This window comes from Pseudorasbora parva, chromosome 3 (genome assembly GCF_024679245.1).
Source record: "Pseudorasbora parva isolate DD20220531a chromosome 3, ASM2467924v1, whole genome shotgun sequence".
In the NCBI taxonomy this organism is placed as follows: domain Eukaryota; kingdom Metazoa; phylum Chordata; class Actinopteri; order Cypriniformes; family Gobionidae; genus Pseudorasbora; species Pseudorasbora parva.
Genome location: NC_090174.1, coordinates 11293255 through 11311643, shown reverse-complemented (window position 1 = coordinate 11311643; position 18389 = coordinate 11293255). Strand labels below are relative to the sequence as shown.

General features: G+C 37.1%; 1 protein-coding gene across 1 annotated transcript in view; it reads left to right on the top strand.

Moving 5' to 3' along the window:
• The first annotated feature begins 885 nt into the window (after positions 1-885).
• Positions 886-18389, top strand: part of vps37d (VPS37D subunit of ESCRT-I) — a 59170-nt gene continuing 41666 nt past the window's right edge. Inside the window, exon 1 of the mRNA XM_067439942.1 lies at positions 886-1197. Within this exon, the coding sequence (XP_067296043.1) occupies positions 1030-1197 (168 nt within the window). The 5' untranslated portion in view covers positions 886-1029. The remainder of the gene's footprint in view (positions 1198-18389) is intronic.

The following is an 18389-nucleotide window of genomic DNA, read 5'->3' as shown; positions in this document are numbered from 1 at the left end:
TTAAATATTTGTTTTGTTCTTACCAAAACTCTCTCTATTTTGCTTTAGATAATTAAACTGTTACACTGCCTAAGAAGTCTGTCCGAAAATCAGTTTTGTGAGGTGAAAATAAGTCCTGCCTTCTAAAGAAAAGAGCCAATCATCGATTAGTAAAGTCATTTAGTCACTGCAGCTGCACTGTTCCTATAGAAACAGTCAATCTTTTTACAGTCTATTTTTCGAGACTCATGCCAAGGTCCTTAGTTATTTCCATAGATTGTAAAAAAAAAAAAAAAAAAAAAGTGTCCGTGACGTCACCCGTAGACCGTTTCTGTAACCTAACAAAAAAGGTCTACGGCCGGGCCGTTGCCATCTTCGCTTCAGTGGCAGAAATTGATATTATTGTTATATTAACTTTAATTCCAGCTTAATTTTTAATAAACGGAAATAATGCTTAATAGTTTTAGTAGTTAAAAGGATAGGCTGGTTCACCCAAAAATACAAATTCTGTCATAATTTACTCTCCCATCATGTTGTTCCAAACATTCTTCCAAATATCTTCCTTTGTGTTCAGCAGAAGACAGAAACTCATAAATGTTTGGAACAACTTGATAGAGAGTAAATGATAACAGAATTTTTATTTTTGGGTGAATTTTCCCTTCGATAACAACACTAACAAATCTGAATTGTAAGAAATGATCATTTAAGACAACTGGTCAGTTTATAAACAAGTAACATAATCTATTTGCCCTTTTGCTTAAGATAAAGAGAACTTGGTTAATGCTCAGTTTTTGTATGAAGAATCGTATTATATCTGATTTCTGTTTTATGTATATTACCGTATGTATGGCACGTTCTAACTGCTGCGGCGTAGCGCCTCCTCGCGGTGGAATGCGGAACTGGGGGAATCTGTAAACGTATGCCATAGTCTCAGTGTGCATTGTCTTCGCAAACAGTCAGTGGTGCGCCTTCAAGCCGACGAGAGCTTCTCCAGCACCACTCCCGTGTTCACGTACATTTGGCGCCGAGCGTGAGCAAAATGGAAGTTAAATGGCTGGCAAACGGAGTTGTTTAGTGCGCCTCACGGGGACAAGAATGTCCCAGAAAAGAGACGTGAACTCTTACCCAGACGGGTACAGGGTCCTCAATAGCAGTGAACTACGGGAGCTCCTTCAAGATGAAGAAAAAATGAATCAGATCGTGCGACTCAGTGAAAAGGTATTTGTTGGTTTCTCACACACGTTGTAGAGCTTTAACAGGCTGTTTCTTTGCATGCCTGTCAATTTTTCTCTGAACAAACTGGTGTACTTGTCATTTGGCCAAACTGAGGTAGATTATTCCATTCACCTACAATCGAGTGATTTGTGTAGCATGTTATATGCATTACACACCATCCATCACATACATCCTGTACCATACAGCGCTGCGGACCATTGCACTGCAGATGTACAAAGACATGATCAAATTATCTTTTGTTCAGACATTTTGTCCCCTTTAAAAATCGTCAATGTTAAAGTTTTTACTTGAAAAGTAAATAGCGAATTCAACTATTTTGGTAATATTAGTTATTTTCCATTAGATAGTTTTGCAACAACTGTGTTGACAAAATGCGTATTTTTTACTCACTTAATGTAAAACAGTGATAATCCGCAAGTCTTTGAAAGACTTCATTATCATGCATATTTACATGCATTATGTAGCAATAATAAATGTTTATTTCAGTGATGTGTAACACTACAGTAAGTTGCAGATTATTCATGTATAAATTAGTATTGTAACATTGTTGTAGTGTTCATGTTGTAGATGTCATGGACTATTTTACTTAGTTGAAGCTTTAGGCTATATTGAAGCTTCTCTAAAATCTTTAATTAATATTTCATGTCCATTTATTCATATATTTATGTCATGTACCCCCATATATAGACTGTACATTATCTCTTAAGTATTGCATTTAAGCATATTTCTTGCATTGTAATGCAGTCAGTGTTTGATACATTTGAATTGGGTTTTATATATTTTCTGACTCACCATGTTTAGTCTATACAATTTCTCTAGTAGATCATCACATATTGAAACATAGTCAGGTTATTTGAGAGCTCTTAAGGTGCATAATTCATTTCCAGCTTAGAAAATCATTTCTCATTTAGGACCGATCTGGTGTCACTGTAGACTGGGATAAATGACATATGAGACTTAAATTGTCGTAGCCTGATACCAGACCTCTGCATGCCTGCAGGAAAACCTGAGCATGGTGTTTGAAATATAAGGACAAATATGTTTGCACTAGGTCATAAATGCAACCATAGTCTTAATAAAATATGATATACACATCATTTACAGTAAATTAAGGGAACCGTTCCTAATGTCATGCTAAACGTGTATTACTTTATTATAAATGTGGAACACCACCGGAGGTGTCCTGGCTGTGAATGAGGACAGGATGTCACGCAAAAAAAAAGACAAAACTTACCATGGTACATTACAAGTCTACAAAGGAGAAACAGAGCGAATTTAAGTTAGTGTTCTTAAATCTCATGCTTGCATGTTCTAACTTCACCTCACGCTTTTTTTAGAAGAGGTGAGATCTAATGGTGGCGTCACTGACTATGACTAATGTATATGACGCATTTAAAGAGAGAGATTTTCATAACAAAGCTTCAGATGACTTAGAATATGCCATGACATTTATGTTTATGGCTATTTTCCAGTACCTTTTGGTCATTTATGAAACTTAACATCCCCCATCACCATTCGCTTTCAATGTAAAAGAGTAGCCAGGATATTGTGCTAAATTTCTACTTTTGTGTTTCACAGAGGGGAAAAATTATACAGCTCTGGACTAACATATGATGACAGAATTAATGTAATTTAGGATTTATTATATTTAAATTAGCTTTTCATATTTTCAGTTTTCATTTTACTTTTAGTTTGTTATATAATATATATTTACATTAAGTATCGCCTTGTTTACTAAACCTATGTTTTGGGCAGACACAACTACGGAAAACACAGAATCATTTGCTGAAGAAATAGTGTGGATGTAAGACGTATGGCATTAAGTTTTGACACAAATTGACCAAAGGTTCGAATCCGCCTTTTGCCGAAAAATTAAGAAAAGGTTAGAAAAGTCAAAATTAAGTGTCTAACGTGCTTTATAAGTGTTTATCAGTTAGGGGTAAGTAAACGCATGTACTAAATTAGAGATGATAAAAGTGGGTGGGTCCAATATCATTGGTCCCACACACAATGGTTCCAACGCCCATGTATATATATATATATATATATATATATATATATATATATATATATATATATATATATGTATATATATATGTTTGTGTGTGTAAAAATATATTTTTTATAGATTAAAAATAACAACCCACAACAGAATTCAAATTCTTTTATTTTATTTTTTATTTAAACTATCATTTGAACTGAGCAGTCTTGCCACAGTTATGGATGGAAAATATATTTGTAACATCAGCAGCATGTGGTAAAAATAGGAATTATACCAACACAAACAGCTACAAATATAGATGCAGACTCTAGTACTCTACATTTTATGGATTGATGGCTTTTATTGATAGCCGCGCACTAGAGTTATGCGATGAGGTCGTAGAGGTCAAACTCCTAACGGCTTGTGATCGGTGAGGCCCATCACTATTCCCATCACAAACAGGTCAATTCATTAACACACCAAGGTCTCCAAGGGCAACCGCAATGAAGGGGTCACAATGGTCTAGTGCTCTAGATACAGTTATTGGTCTTGTATGCATGAGCGTCACTCTCTAACAAGGGATTGTGGTGGTTTTACTAAATGGAAAAGGCTCTGTAATACCGAGCTGTGCTCTTTCCTATGAATAGCAATGAGGCGGCCTTTATGGTTAACTTTATGTGCTCATTAGAGATACAGAGGGAAGACTCCTTGAATTCATCAGTAACAGCAGTGCTTTGGTCATTCATGGTTTATTGACCAAGCCGAACTATATTGGACTAAACAGATGGTCTTAATGTATTGTGCTTGCGCTGCATGCTCAATGCGTACAGCCATCATTAATCATATGGATTCTTACCTTTGCAGTTTTTTATCGCTTTCATGTTGATACCATCTCAAGCTTTGAAGTTAAATCTCATTGGCTTATTAACTAATACTGTGAGTTTAAGGCAAGGTTATCTGTTTGGTGACCAGTGGCAGACAGAACAAATGTGAAATCTTAATAATTAAGATTAAGATTTTTTTAAAATATAAATTTAAGAAAAGCAAATCACACAAGTAAGTTAAGTAGCTACGTACACTAACATTCTACATTAAATAATAATAATAATAAAACAGGGATTTATCAATTTTATTGTAATTTTTCTGTGCACTAGAGGGCGCCTATTCAAAGCAAAGGTGTAGTTTGATGCCAAGTTTGAGCTCAGAATCTTTGGGAAATTGGGACATGTGGTCTTCACCTCACAGCCGGTGGAAAAGATCGGGATAGGACTCGGGCAGAAATCATGTTCATGAATGCGATTATTAACTTTGCTGTAGTGCAAAGCAAAGCAGGGCCGAGTGTTGAGGAGCTGAGCACATCCGCTGGAGCGACTGTTGAGCAACACACGGCTCGACAGCAGGACTTTTATTGTGCCACAATCGCCGTTGCCATTTCGGCTTTTCCGGTCATGAGTATGAGGTAATGCTGCTCTGTTTATCATATAATACTATTGCTCTGCTAATAGTAAAGCGTTTCTGGAGAATAAAACCGGAAACCGAGGGTAATGCAGTTATGACGCAATTGACAGGCGACTCCCTCAGATGTTCCGGCTCCTTGGTTAAAATAGCATTTTTCTCACAATTTATAAATAGTTGGAAACATTTGGGATGCTGTAAGAACTTAACTGAACAAAATATATATAACCCTGGCCTAGTTTTATGATATTTTACTGCAAAAATCCTACATAGTGCACCTTTAAATAGAGCAGTAAAGACAGTAGAACAGTAAAGACATTTATAAAGCTACAATATTTAATTTAATTTAATTTAATTACTTTTGCACTAGACTAGAGAATGCTCATAAAGTACTTAAACATATCACAAGTTTAACCAACATACCACTGTTTTAATCATTAATAGTAAAATATTAATGGTTAATAGTGCCAAATCAGCATGTTAGAATGATTTCTGGAAGATCATGTGACTGGAGATTTTAAAATATATTCAAATACAAACCAGTTATTATAATAATATGTTATAATATTGAATGTGTTTTAGATCAAATAAATGCAGCCTTGATGAGTAAAAATATATTTAAAAAAAAGAAAAACTACAAATGGTCACAATTTATCCAGCAATTTGTAAATGAAATGCTCGTTTGAGTCTGTTCTTTTCACTGTTAGTTTGGTTCTCAAGTTCAGGATATGTTTTATGGTGCTTTTGTGTCCTTAATTTAAACAGTCCCCAATCATCAAAAGTGAAAATTGTTTTGAGTTTGTTTATTTGAGGAAGGAAAGTCATACAGTTTAATAATTACACGTAGAGCAAATGATGACAGAAGCTTAATTTTTTTAAATGACTAATGAACTATTCCTGTACGGTATTTTCCAGTTTGTGACTGTAGGCATTTGATTTGTCATATTTGTTTTATGACCATTGTATCATCCAGCCCACATGGTCCCCAGAGGTCTTGCATCTGCACAGTGTATAAACAGACATACAGGCAGCTGCAAGCGGAAATGGATAGTCTGTGTCAATTCCTGTTTAGGGAAAACACTCTCTGTATGTCTGGGATTATTACTTTTGCATTAAACAACAAAAAAAAAGGGAGGAAATGGGCAAAGAACAGAGATATTGGAGAGATTCGTGCTGTCTTTGGAGAGGGGGCCAAAGGCCCTGCTGTGCCCTCCGCCTTCAGAATGTCCATTATCCAACCACAAGTGTGAAAGACATGCACACAAGCTGGGGCTGGACTTGGGCAGTTACTGGCTCTGGGTGACTTATGACGCATGCGGCAGACTCAGCAGTATGGAATACTAACCAGAGAAGAAAAGAGCCTCAGGACTCGCTCCTAGTAACTAAAAGATTGATCACAGACCTGTGAAATGCGAAAGAGCACGTGTATTAGCTGTCTTTGTGGTATGAAGCACCACATCCTTGCAAAGATAAGCCACATCCTTAGCTGGAGTTGCAAATGTTCAGATACATTTGTTCTAGCTGACAGACTCCATACAGTTTTAAAGAGATTATCTGGCAGATTTATTAGCTCTGTGTCAAAACCTAGTGAGCTGCCTACCTAGTGCAAAAGTAAGTCATTTCAAAATAGACTAGTTGTAAATGGCCTGAATGAAACTTAGAATGAAAAAGTTGTTTTGGCAACTAATGAAATACAGTGTTTCCCACAGGTTCGAAATCAATGTGCGGTGGGGCGGGTTGTGCGGGTTGTGGGCGGGGGTTGGGTGGGTGGAGGTGTGTGGGGGGGTTATAAACGTTTTAAAATGTATCCTTTAAAGAAATCTAGTATTTGACCATGTCTAACATGTATTCAAATGTAAAACATACAAATAAGTCAGCAGTTATGATCTGCAATACTTAATTAATACTCAATAATAGCAACTTCACTATTATTTATTAAAGGGTTAGTTCACCCAAAAAGGAAATTGTCCCCAATGTCGTCCCACACCTGTAAGACCTCCGTTCATACACTTACATTCAAAGGACAGAAAGGCCTCGGACTAAATCTAAAATATCTTAAACTGTATTCCGAGGATGAACGGAGGTCTTACGGGTGTGGAACGACATTAGGGTGAGTCATTAATGAAATAAATTTCATTTTTGGTTGAACTAACCCTTAAGGAGCAATACAGGTACTTTGCGGGTAATGGCATTACAAATGAAAATTATTATTTTTCCGGCCACAAAATGACTCTAATTTGCATCTTTGCACACTATGCTGTACTTTTTACCAATTGCTGCAAATACCAGTGAAGCTGCTGTCTAGTCCAGTGTTTCCCAACCTTTTTTCAGTCATGGCACCCTTTAAAAATTTTCACAATGTTGTGGCACCCTCTCACATACGTTACACTTAGGCGTGTAGTGGTACAGATTGCTCACATTTCACTTTGTATCACGGCTTTAGGTTCACGGTTTCAGTACATTTCGGTATTTGCTATGTTCAGGGAAAAAAGGACTACTGTCAAATAAAAATAAAGAAAATAAGAAAAAATAACTTAGATAGAAGCAGCAGCACAAATAAATACTATTGAGCAAAGATACTAATAAAATAATCAATGCTTTTCAGGTTTTTCAGGTAGGTCCAACATTAGTCTTTAGGTAGAGAAATGGAATAAAGTAATCAAATGTAAAAAAAAAAACTGAAAAATGAATCCTTATTAAACTTACAAAAGCTATTCAATCAAGAACAGTGAGTGATGTCCTTATCTTTTGTTTGACATTAAACAGACAACAGTAAAGGCTACTGCCCCATTAAAGACCTAATGCAAGGATAGTCGTTGTTTTTCTCGACTGTATACAGCTCACTTAAGCCATATACAGGTCCTTCTCAAAAAAATTGCATATGTGATAAAAGTTCATTATTTTCCATAATGTAATGATAAAAATGTAACTTTCATATATTTTAGATTCATTGCACACCAACTGAAATATTTCAGGTCTTTTATTGTTTTAATCCTGATGATTTTGGCATACAGCTCATGAAAACCCAAAATTCCTATCTCAAAAAATTAGCATATCATGAAAAAGTTCTCTAAACGAGCTATTAACCTACTCAACTCTAAACACCTGCAAAAGATTCCTGAGGCTTTTAAAAACTCTCAGCCTCGTTCATTACTCAAAACCGCAATCATAAGGGGTAAGACTGCCGACCCGACCCTGTCCAGAAGGCCATCATTGACACCCTCAAGCGAGAGGGTAAGACACAGAAAGAAATTTCTGAAGGTATATGCTGTTCCCAGAGTGCTTTGGGACAAGTGCGCAGATTGTAGAGTTAGTGATGTCACTAACTTGCGAAGAAGCACGTTGTAGTCCCTTCGTTGTAGAAATTCGTTGTAGTCCTTAATAAGCCATTTCTTTAAAAGAAAATTGTGGCAAGTAGCGAGGCGATAGACGCGGGCCTGTGACGAGTGGTAATTAGCGCCAGCTGCACCACACCGTTCGTCTCACGGAGAAGTGATGGGAGCATAAAAGGAGGGTTTGGTTTTGACCATTTTAACCATAGAGTTATGGTTTTGTTTATGTTTTATTATGTGTGCGCGGGCAGTCGTCCGTGAGGGTCTGCCCGCGTTACTTTCGTTTTGTTTATTATTTGATTAAAGTTGTTTAAATGTTCGCCGGTTCCAGCCTCCTCCATTCTCATACAAACAAACTGCCTTACAAAAATATATCTCCCTTGAACTTTGAGCGTCGTAACTTTGCAGATGTTGTGTATGCTCAAACAGCAACATTACAAGTTACAAAAGTGAAATCATAATCAAACACCCCTTTAAATTTAAAATGAATAACGAATATATAAAAAAAAAGTGTATTCAAAATGTTAATATACTATAAAAGTAAATAAATAATACCAAAATGACACTGATCTAGCTCTTATTTACATTGAGTCATGTTGTACTATACAGATTTTTATCCAATCACATGCTCTGTAGAATAATTATGCCCCTCCCCCTAGTACCACCTGTAACGGACAATCATGGTTTTTGTCTGCGACGTAAGTGAAGCCTTTTTGCTGTAAAAAGGCAAACCCTTTGATAATACTTATTTCATTAGTAAATATCCCAACACATGAAATAAAACTGCTTTCAAAGCAATTTCAAAGGGTTCTTAAAGGGCGACCAAAAAAAAAAGAGTTAAAAGCTGCTGGTGTCCTATTTTTTAAATTGTATTATTATTATTTTTTTGTAATAAACTTTAACAGATATGCATATTTAGCATAGCTTGCTTTAGGATATGTTTCTCTTCTTTAGAGTACAAGATAAATATTCATATTTTAACCTTCATGTGTAGTTAAAAAGATGTCATGAATATATGAGTCCCGCTGAGCCGTCATAATTGTAATTGTTAAGCAGAGCTTCAGAGTGAGTGTAATTTCTGGATGTTAAATGCAAACAGATTAGGTTTTGCAGAAGAGATAAGAAGAACGCCATCTCTGCCAAAGCCACACTTTTGGATTATAAGTGAGAGCTATGGGAAAATCTATGACAGCCCATATCCAATTCATTACCCAAATCATTTATCATCTTGTCTAGATCCCCAAAACGGCTCTGCAGGAATTTAAACGATCCTTCACTGATCGTACCCTCATTTAGTGGTCGAAAACATCTGTATCGCCTTTAAATAGATTCCGAAACTTTAAGTGACTCTTTGGAAAGATAGTGTGCTTTTTGTTTGCTGTGAAACCATGGAAATGCTTGCCTTGTTGGAGTGGGCTGCAATAATGTGAAACAGTTAATGAGAGCTGAGAGCTTGTAGTCATTCTCTGCTTGGTCCTGTCATGAAACAAGAAACATCTATCATGTGTTAGATTGTGGTTAAATTGCACCATATGATTTCCCAAGTAGGACAGGTTCCTGGATCTACATTATCAAACGATCCTAATCTTCACCATAACCAACCTCTAAAACCATGACAAATGGTAGGAAACTATACACTATGCAGGCATGAATACTTGGCCACCACATTGCATTTGAGTGGTGCCGTTGTACATACTTACTGTGCATTCTTGCATAGCGGTAGCAAACTTAAGTACTTAAAGGGGGCTCTACACTTAAAAAAGAAAAAGTTGCTTGTTGAATGTAAATAGACAAAAACTCAACAACTGTATCAATATTGCAGCAATTATTGATTCTAGCATGTTATATATTTGGCAACAATTCTTTTAACACTAATTGATGGAGTGTGTCACTTTTCATTTCTTAAACAACTATGTAGGAACACATTATGTCCATATTCCTGCATGTCAATGTCAAGATTCATCAAGCTCAGACTGTGAAAGAATGGTTGGAAGAGAGCATGAAGAATCATTTTCACACATGAAATGGCACCTCTGATTCTAGACCTTTAATTCATTGAAAGACTTTACAGATAGCTTGACTCTTGCATTGTTAATTCAAGATCTTGACCATAAATGTATGCACCTTTTAATGGAAATAAATTAAGTATTGAAGTTAAAGGGTTACTTCAGCGATTAGCATATGGCTTTGTATCAGTAGAAACCCTGGAGTATATTCAAATGATTGTGCTTTCTCAGTCTAGAAGGCACCAAATTAAAAAATAATTTCACATTTCTACTACATTAATGACCCAGTTTAAATACAGATTCATCTTCCCAGCACTGAAGTACCCCTTTAAGAATACAATCCATACAAGACTTGAAGTGGTGTGGACACATTTTAGAATGCAAATTTGCATAGCTAATGATTCACATACTTGCAAAAAGTTTCAGGCCTAACCAAGGAGGTCAAACACCTGGTTTTAGCTATGCAGTAGAATTCCCGTTCATCTCAATGGCAGTTGTTTGAAAGTATGTGATTTGAAATTTGTCATTTTTGCTCATTGTTGCTTAGATGTTTTGATCCAATTACCTGAGCTGTAAAAATGCCATATAGATTATTATTCATGACAATGATGTCATGACAATAATTGTCTGAAAAACTCCCAAACACTTCACTGGGGAGGATTTTAGCTGTCTTCTTTATTTCAGTTCATTTAGGCATTTGCTATATGAACACTGCAATCACACTCAAAAAATTGACCTATTGCTAAGCCCCTCCCCTTGAAAGCAGATGAGCCATTTGAGTATCAGTTGCTCGGGGACAGGAACTCGGACATCTTTAGGTTTCAGTGCCATAGAGAAACATTGGAAAATCTGAAGCTCTCATCATTTTGATTTTGTTTATGCTACAAAAATGGTAAAATGATGTGCCTGGAGTACTTTAACACTGATTTCAGGTATCCTGAGAGGATTTTCTGGTTGTCATACTCTCATTAAGTTACGATTAAAGGTAGTGAGTCCTGCTAACATACAAACCGAAATAACTAAATGTTCTCACATCATGTACAGTGTAGGTCAAAAACACATAAATGAAGGTCTACATTTCAGTGCCTCTTCATATTAAACTGGTTATATGTAAATTAATTTAATCTTACCCTGGGGTACATGAACAGTGTTGATCCTGGATGTTGTCATCTGTGATCATGACGAGCGTAACATGAGGCTTCTCCCGCTTGCACTGTGATCTGTAAACCATAGCTTCCAAATTAATCTCCCACCATATTTATTTTAAAATCTTTTATATGTCCCTCCATGGCATATTTAAGTCCAACTTGAATGGTCCTTCTGTGTCACAGACTTTTTTGTGATTTATTTTCTAATTAGTTTTTGTTTTAAAAAAAAGAAGTAATTTCTGTAAGTTTAGATACAGTGCCTTGTGAAAGTATCCGGCCCCCTTGAACTTTGCGACCTTTTGCCACATTTCAGGCTTCAAACATAAAGATATAAAACTGTAATTTTTTGTGAAGTATTAACAACTAGTGGGACACAATCATGAAGTGGAACGAAATTTATTGGATATTTCAAACTGTTTTAACAAATCAAAAACTGAAAAATTGGGCGTGCAAAATTATTCGGCCCCCTTAAGTTAATACTTTGTAGCGTCACCTTCTGCTGCGATTACAGCTGTAAGTCGCTTGGGTATGTCTCTATCAGTTTTGGACATCGAGAGACTGAAATTTTTGCCTATTCCTCCTTGTACAACAGCTCGAGCTCAGTGAGGTTAAATGGAGAGCGTTTGTTGAACAGCAGTTTTCAGATCTTTCCACAGGTTCTCGATTGGATTCAGGTCTGGACTTTGACTTGGCCGTTCAAACACCTGGATATGTTTATTTTTGAACCATTCCGGTGTAGATTTTGCTTTATGTTTTGGATCATTGTCTTGTTGGAAGACAAATATCTGTCCCAGTCTCAGGTCTTTTGCAGACTCCATCAGGTTTTCTTCCAGAATGGTCCTGTATTTGGATCCATCCATCTTCCCATCAATTTTAACCATCTTCCCTGTCCCTGCTGAAGAAAAGCAGGCTCAAACCATGATGCTGCCACCACCATGTTTGACAGTGGGGATGGTGTGTTCATGGTGATGAGCTGTGTTGCTTTTACGCCAAACATAACGTTTTGCATTGTTGCCAAAAAGTTCAAATTTGGTTTCATCTGACCAGAGCACCTTCTTCCACATGTTTGGTGTGTCTCCCAGGTGGCTTGTGGCAAACTTTAAACAACACTTTTTATGGATATCTTTAAGAAATGGCTTTCTTCTGGCCACTCTTTCATAAAGGCCAGATTTGTGTATACGACTGATTGTTGTCCTATGGACAGAGTCTCCCACCTCAGCGGTAGATCTCTGCAGTTTATCCAGAGTGATCATGGGCCTCTTGGCTGCATCTCTGATCAGTCTTCTCCTTGTATGAGCTGAAAGTTTAGAGGGACGGCCAGGTCTTAGTAGATTTGCAGTGGTCTGATACTCCTTCAATTTCAATATTATTGCTTGCACAGTGCTCATTGTATACTCATTGTATTTGGATACTAATTTTTGTATCCAAATCCAGCTTTAAACTTCTCCAAAACAGTATCTCGGACCTGCCTGGTGTGTTCCTTGTTCTTCATGATGCTCTCTGCGCTTTAAACGGACCTCTGAGACTATCACAGTGCAGGTGCATTTATACGGAGACTTGATTACACACAGGTGGATTCTATTTATCATCATTAGTCATTTAGGTCAACATTGGATCATTCAGAGATCCTCACTGAACTTCTAGAGAAGGTTTTCTGCACTGAAAGTAAAGGAGCCGAATAATTTTGCACGCCCAATTTTTCAGTTTTTGATTTGTTAAAAAAGTTTGAAATATCCAATAAATTTCATTACACGTCATGATTGTGTCCCACTTGTTGATTCTTCACAAAAAAGTTTCATATCATTATGTTTGAAGCCTGAAATGTGGCAAAAGGTCGCAAAGTTCAAGGGGGCCGAATACTTTCACAAGGCACTGTATGTTTACGGTCTGCATTATCTGTCTTACTAAGGAGGGACTCCCATTTTGATGTGTATTTTAGTCTACGGAGCAATGCGGGTAGTGAAAGGGAGAGCTCGCACTCGCAGTTTATCAGAGGTTTTTTTTTCAGATACAAAGCATCTTTGTATCTGCATCAAAAAGCATCTACAAAGCATTAAGGTATTTATGTTTATCTGTGTTTTTGTATAATTTGCTGTATATGTTAATTATTATGCAACAGAGAGAGAGAGTTTGTGAATGAGACGGTAATGCGCACTTCTAATGCTTTGTTTGTTCAGCTTTTATGGTTATTTTATTTATTTATTAATTTTATTTTTTTGAGTAAAAAAAGATGCCATTCTTTTTTATAAACCATCAGTAAAGTTTGACTATCATTCGGAGAGGGTCCGTTACATTCTGTGTCCAAAAACAACTTCACTGACAGCTATTATTAAGACTGTAAGCAACTCTGTTTGTTTGTCCAAGTTAGCAACAGTAACTAAGAGTGCGGGGCTTTCTGATAGGTCATTTGGCTCTGGAGTATGAACTCTGGAGTATTGTTGGGTATCGTTTGAATTTTAGCGATTCCGATTCTTATCAACTCCTTATCAAGTTTCGATTATTCAGTCACGATCAATGAGTGATTTTCTTTAGTTCTTTGAATAACATTAAAGGGGGGTTTACACTCAGTTTCAGTCAATCTCATGTCAATCTTGAGTACCTATAGAGTAGTATTGCATCCTTCATATCTCCGAAAAGTCTTTAGTTTTATTATATTTATAAAAGAAATATGGGCTGTACCGAGTCTTTCCGGAAGAAAACAGAGCGCCTGGAGGCGTATCGTGTGGGCGGAGCTAAAGAATGACAAGCGCAAAGCGGTGACGTCCTCAAGCGTGGAGAAACCCATCGCTATCGATCTCAGCTAATAGATATATGATCCAGAATCATTCGGAGGCTGAAATAAATTGAACAGGTGAAACAGCAACACTGTATTTTATGTACTGTATTTAGTGGCCTGTCAACATTTGTGTGTCTTTACTCGCAGTTTATGAGGACATAATTCGGTTTATGGACTATTGTATGCGACTAACGTTAAACCTTAGCAGTAGCAAGCAAAACCATTTTGCACGTCAGACTAGTGTAACGTACAGAGAACAACAATGAAGTCCGTTAGCGCATTTGAATGACGAAGCACGCGATCGTTTCGTTTACTGATGTTTACTCACGTGATGATAGCCAACAGCACAGACATTTGAAGCAGTTTTACTCACCGGCTGTTTCCAAAGCAGGACCGAACCTTTATCGCTGGGACCGCTCCGTCAAAAACACACTTCTTTGGTATGATTTGGTGAAGTCCTGACAGCAGTGAACGGTGGAGATCCACTTTTAGACGCGACTGACGCGATGTTGTGAAGCTTCCCGTCATTTCTGCGTTCAAACTGGTTGGTTTGAGGATAAGTAGTTGAAACTATGGCTGAGGGCCTTCTCTGGGTATGACCGTGCCTCGCGTAGCCTCGAAGAGGATCAGTGCTCTCTGGTTCCACATGCTAAGTGCTAGTCTCAAAGCCACTAAGGGATGCAAAACGCAGGTCTCTATCACGCGTTTCTGTGCAACACCACTGTCTCTACCAACCATATAAACTATATTATAATTCGTTTTGCCGATGTAACTGGTTAAAACTTAAAGGTGCACTATGTAGTATTTTTGCAGTAAAATATCCAAAAACCACTAGGCCAGTGTTATATATTTGGTTCAGTTGAGTACTTACAATATCCCAATTTTTTTTAACTATTTTGTAAATTGTGAGAAAATTGCTATTTTAACTAAGGACCGGGATGTTTCAGCATAGGGAGTCTGAGGAAGTCGCCTGTCAATTGTGTCTTATCTGCGCTACCCTCGGTTTTCATGTTTTATTTGGCAGAAGTGCTTTACTTTTAGCAATTTGAACAAGTGAACGCACAGAGTAATGTCATAACATCATTTTCAGCACATTTAAATGTATCTTATATGATAAACAGAGCTGCATTACCTCATAATCATAACCGGAAGAGTGGAAATAGTGCAGGCACCCGGCGAATGTGGCCCGTCCCATCATGATAAAAGTCCCGGTGCACGCAAGGCGGGTATTTGTGTAACAATCGCTCCACTGGCCGTGCTCAGCTCCACAACACTCGGTCCTGCTCTGCTTCACACTACAGTAACGTTAATAACCGCATGCATGAACGTGATTTCTGCCCGAGTCCTATTTTCCACCAGCTGTGAGGTGAAGACCACATGTCCCAAGATACTGCGGTCAAACTTTGCGTCATCAAACTACGCATTTGTTTTGAATAGGCGACCTCTAGTGGAAGGAAAGTTGCATAGTGCACCTTTAACGTTGTGATGAGGTCTTAAAATGTATGGAAAGAGTCTTAAAAAAGGTCTTAAAAGGTTTTAAATTTAACTCCATGATTCCTGTATATACCCTGTTAGTACTCACCCCTAAAATTGAATGATGTCAAACTGGGACAGCACAGACATCTCTTCGTGGCTCAATTCGTCATGCAGAACTGATGCATTTAATTTGCAATCACTTAGCATTATGTGATCAAAAAAACTGCTTGGCATTTTCCCTCTGCGTTTGATGAGGGATTAGTTCTGAATATTTACATTGCTGATACTGTAATAATAATCCTTTAATTTGAAAATGCTTATCTGCTCATTCTGTGATCCACTGTTCTGGAGAAGTTGAACATTCAACCATCACCTGCTCTCTTGAGGCGATGATGGAACGTCCCACTGTAAACAGCAATTATGTCGAGAGTTCAGTCAAGCAATTGACCACAAAAGTTTCAAGTTTCCGAACAAAAAGAACCTCACATAACCTTAACCATGTTCTGATCACTTATGCTCTTTTGAGTTATTCTAAGCAGCTCAAGTATTCCAGTTTCGTCGTCTTCAGAAGATGGTGGCTTGATCAAAGGGGACTGCCGTTCTCACATTCCCCCCCTAGCCAGATAGATTCTGTTATAGATGTGCCACCATTGGGAATATCACCACCATGTTTGAGAGTCTTGCACAGCATTAAGAAGGAAGGCGCAATTCTCATATTCGTTGAGCGAATGAATCATTAATCCTCTTATATGCTTGACTAAGCAGACTCAGTCTTCGTAATGTTCCCCAAGTTTTGAAATGCATAAAACTGGCAGTTAATATTCATTGCAGCAACAGGAGAAGAAAAATGAAGTTCTGTTATGACCCAAACCCTCACTTACAGTGAAAGTAGGGGTCTGTGGTTTCGACTGAAGTCTGGGCCTTTGCGAATGCTTTCCATGAGGACATTGGTTTGGACTTGTCTCTGCTTTTCCCTCCATGGTTAGAGATCGGTCTTGGGCCATGTCATGCAGGACGGTCAGAGCAAATAATGGCCCTTTTTTAAAAGGACGTGTGGACAGATTTGTCCAGCAGCCATTCCAAAAGGATTATTTCGTCATGGGACGTTGTTGTATTGTAATTAAGCAACACGTAGCAGACTGAGGCGGTTGGTTAATCGAGCATTGTCTCCACTGCCGCTCCAGGCTGTGTCCCCTTTTCGCTGGAAGAACGCTTATTCACTTTCATCTGGAAATAATCAACTTGCTTTTATAGAGATATTGTTTAATATCAATATTTAGCGCCGTACAGAAAAAAAAGGAAATTGTGGTGAGTGAGGTCTTCACCTCAGAGATACTCTGTTGCTGTTCGTGATGCCATCATGCGTTTATTATTTTTTTCTCTTATGTACTTATGGTTTGACCTTGAACCATAAGCCGCCTTGTTGGTCATAAATTGGACCTTGAGATAAAATAAGAATTAAGCAGAATGTTAGTAAGACTAGTTATATTCCCAATTCACAAGCCCTCAATTGAGAATTGATTCAGTTGAATTATGTTTCAGTTAAAATACATATTTTGCTTTTATGAAAAACAATTCTCTCTCAGCTACTGCTATAACCTTCTAACTTTGTACAGAAATTAGAAGTTTATTAAAATGAACAACAGGGCCCAAACTATGCAGCTCAATTTATTTAATTTAAGATATATAATAAAGAACACACAAACAAAAAAAAGTTTAAAGCAAGTTTTTAATCACCCTTTCTGTTTAAAGTTATTATAAAAATTTATAAAATAATAAGAAGGATTACAGCTCTGTTTAAAGTTAATTTAATGAAGGATTCACCTGTCAATCTCCTAAGGTCGAGAGTCTGTTTGAAAAACTGAATGACTTTATTTGGTTTTGAATCATATACTACACTGGTCTTGCAGTATGTTTTTTATTATTATTATTCACTAAATGAACCGGTTCAAAATAATAATTTGTATGTACATGAATTGGACTACTTTGGCTATGCTGTATTTTTTTATTTACTAAAAATAACTGGTATGTGTAATTTTCTCATGATCTGGACTACATTGACTATCTATAGAGCTAATTCATAAGAATCATTTGTTCATGAATTAGGCTACTTTGGCTATGCTGTATGCTTTTATTCACTAAAAAGAACCGGATCATAAGTCATATTCATGACTTGGACCACATTGGCTATACTGTATTATTTTACTCACTAAAACGAACCAGTTCATTTAAGAGTCATTTGTTCATGAATTTCACCACAGTAGTTATGCTGTATCTTTCAATTTTTTATATATATATATATATATATTTTTTTTAAAGAACCAGTTCTTAAGAGTTATTTGATTAATTTTTATGGAAATTGTTCAAATGAAGATTAATTGGATTTTTTCCCCCCAGCCTTAAAGCTGAAGTGCTGAAAGTCTTTGTTCACACGCTGATGTAGGCCCTTGCCCAAGCCATACCCAGATCTCACTGTTCTCATGAAACATAAGGAGCTTTTCTCTACAAAAATCAAACACATTAACTAAAGTCTTCAGTCACATTAGTATAAAGCTGGAGGCTATTATTTTCTCTTACTTAGATTTCCTACAATCTCCCTTGGACACGTTCATGGATTCTGTGCCTGGCATAATAAGCTAACCTCATGTGACCCCTGAGGAATTTGATGTATTGAATTGCATTATTCACACTCACTCTGTACGGCTCATTCCCGAATACAATTTTGAGTTCTCTGTGCATTCCTGACTTCTGTGGTTTGACCTTGATGGCCATCTTGTATGAGGAGCTGCATTCTTAACGGCATTGCACAGGATTACATTGAAATTAAGGCTCATCTGCATTTTAGTACAAAAATAGTCTGCAAATTAGTACAAAACACCACAGTGGTGCTTCTTCTGTATGTAAAAATGTAAAAGCTTTATGCCAAGTTTTTAGCTCGATTTTAGCCCCGATTTTGACTCGCAGACAGGTTTTGCCAAATCGCAGACAAATTCCCAAAAT